The sequence below is a fragment of the Nestor notabilis genome, unplaced genomic scaffold (genome assembly GCF_000696875.1).
Source record: "Nestor notabilis isolate BGI_N333 unplaced genomic scaffold, ASM69687v1 scaffold8786, whole genome shotgun sequence".
Lineage (NCBI taxonomy): Eukaryota > Metazoa > Chordata > Aves > Psittaciformes > Psittacidae > Nestor > Nestor notabilis.
The window spans coordinates 741-3,256 of NW_009932321.1; the positions used below are offsets into that span (position 1 = coordinate 741).

Here is a 2,516-nt window from a genome sequence, read left to right on the forward strand (position 1 = left end):
AAATACTTATGATGGACAGTGGCTTAGCAACTTCATCTGCCAGCTCCTTCAGGACCTACAGGTGGATTTCATTAGGTCCCGTGGTCTTGTGTACATTCAGGTTCTTAAGATGATCTCGAACCTGGCCCTCTCCTACAGTGGGCCTAAGGTCTTCATTCTCCCAGTCCCTGCATCTGCCTTCCAAGATGTGGGCAGTGTGGTCAGAGCACTTGCCAGTGAAGACTGAGGCAAAGAAAAGAAGTCATTGAGGACCTAAGAAGTCATTGAGACCTTGATGAGCTTGTTAGTGTAGACCCATCTCTGTGCCACAGTAACCCATTCCTTCTTCCTTGCTTGCCAGCCGAATACCAGAGCAGTGTCCAGGAGAAACTGCCACTCATCATTGGCTCCTCTGCGGCAGGACTGGTGTTCCTCATTGCTGTGGTCGTCATCATTATTGTGTGCAACAGGTAGGTCAGTCTGAGCCCATGACCGGGGCTGGGGCTGTACAAGGGGGTGGTATCTGGAGGCAGCGGGTGGCGGGGAAGGGGAGAATGGGGTTGGGAAGATGAAGAGGGAAGGATGCCCCTGCAGTGCATCTTCAGCCCCAGTGGAGTCGTGCTGGTGCTCAGTTCTCCCTTTCTTTCCAGAAGACGTGGCTTTGAGCGCGCAGACTCTGAGTACACCGACAAGCTGCAGCACTACACCAGTGGCCACAGTACGTACTGCGGCCCCCCGCCAGGCCTGGGGGTCCGCTCTCTCTTCGGTTTGTGTTCCTGTTCACTCATTCCTTGCAGCATGTGGGGAGCACTCAGGCCACCTGGCCAGGCAGGCATGTGCATGTGTAGACAGGAGGACCTGTGCCATCTAGATCACCCAGCAGTCCCCTGTGATCTAGATCCTTGTCCCACTCTCCAGCCCTGGGTGCTGTTGCATGCCAACCACGCAGCAAACATCTGTGCATGCCCTACCAATCCCTGTGACATCCAACACGCACCTCTGCAGCTGCTGGCACTACACCTTGTCTTGCTGTGCTGACTCCTGAGCTTTGCCCAGCTTGTGGGCAGCAGTGAAGACCCCTTTCTCAACCTACTCACCTCCTGCAGAGCACTGTCCTTCTGCAGGAACCCACGTACCTCATGGTCCTTTGCTAGAGCCCACCCTAACGCTCCCAGAATCCTAGTAGATACAAGATATATCTCTATACAGGTATCTAATACAACACATAACATGCCCTCTCCTGCAGCCTCCTCCTTCCAACACCCCTGTGTACTGCAAGGCACATCTGCTTTCGCACCCTGCCTCACCCCAGTGCATCCTTCTTCCCCTCATTAACCCCTTGCTGTATGCCCTCTGAAATGTCTTTCTTCTCCCTCATCTGTCACTATAATCCTGTTTTGTTCAAATCTTAGTCGTTATTTATATCATGTTATACTTGCAGCTTCAGGATTTCTGAATACCATGTACCTGTACAGCCCTGGGCCTTCTTTAGAGAATGGAAAACATCAGTAGTGTTTCAGCACAGGACTCACTGTTGCTTCTGCATTTACCTGAGGCAGAGCACTGAACTGCAGCTCTGTGCCAGAGCAGCACTATGCTTGCTGCATTGCTATAACTTACCAGGAAAAATGACACTCAAGAAAGATTATGGAAATGCAAATCTCAGTTGTTTGTCAGCCCATGCTGCATGTGTAAACATACATTCACGCTTTCTCCTGGGGTCTGGTACGTAACATGACAACTTCAGGCTGTGATGGCATTAATAGCTGTTGGAACAGGCACAATGCCACTGGATGCAGATGAACTGATAATGGGCCTGAGGTGCCTTTTAGTCACATTGACACTCAAGACACCAGTCCAAGGCACAGCGCCTGCTCGGCTCCCCAGCAGTGATTGCTGTGGAGAGGCTACAACTTATGGTTAGCAATTGCCAAGGCACATGGAGCCTGTAAGCATTGCAGGAACTACCCTGAATCCTACCAGCATCCTACACATGGAGCCAGGAGTTGTGCCTCTGGTTGCGTTGGGCTCCTTTTTTAGTGAGCTGTGAGCTCTGCTCTCCAAATACAGCAGCATGCAGAGGAGGCCAGTGGGGCAGAGCTGCAGTCTCTACAAATGGTCCTCTTGCAGTGTTGCAGCATGATGAGTGTGGTGTGACATTGGTGTGACATTGGTGTGCCTGTCCACCTGATCCTGAGATCAAATGCTTCTCTTGCTTTTCCTCTGGATCTGCTAAAGCCAAATCCTGCTGCAGAGGATGTGTGGTTCTCTGTGGTCAGAGTTTGAAATCCTAGCTGATCATTTAGCCCTCCACTGCCCTACAATGACTTACGGGCCAATATTCGTTATAATCCAGATTTAATAGTCCTGTGCAAACATGGCTCTGCATGTCTTCTCTCAAACTGCTTTGCTGTGTCTGCTTCATGCCCTTGATGATGTGACTTGCTGAGGTACAAAAGCCCTCATACAAATAGGTTTCTCTTTTCCTTGATGACAGCCATCAGTCATTCCATTTGCATATCTCTCTGACTCTTTCC

The 2,516-nt window shown here is 50.7% G+C and overlaps 1 protein-coding gene across 1 annotated transcript in view; it reads left to right on the forward strand.

The window, feature by feature from the left end:
* Positions 1-340: 340 nt before the first annotated feature.
* Positions 341-2,516, forward strand: part of LOC104407134 (ephrin type-B receptor 2) — a gene marked incomplete at its 5' end in the record, with an annotated part of 13,811 nt that continues 11,635 nt past the window's right edge. Inside the window, 2 exons of the mRNA XM_010016322.1 lie at positions 341-449; positions 630-696. Of these exons, the coding sequence (XP_010014624.1) occupies positions 341-449; positions 630-696 (176 nt within the window). The remainder of the gene's footprint in view (positions 450-629; positions 697-2,516) is intronic.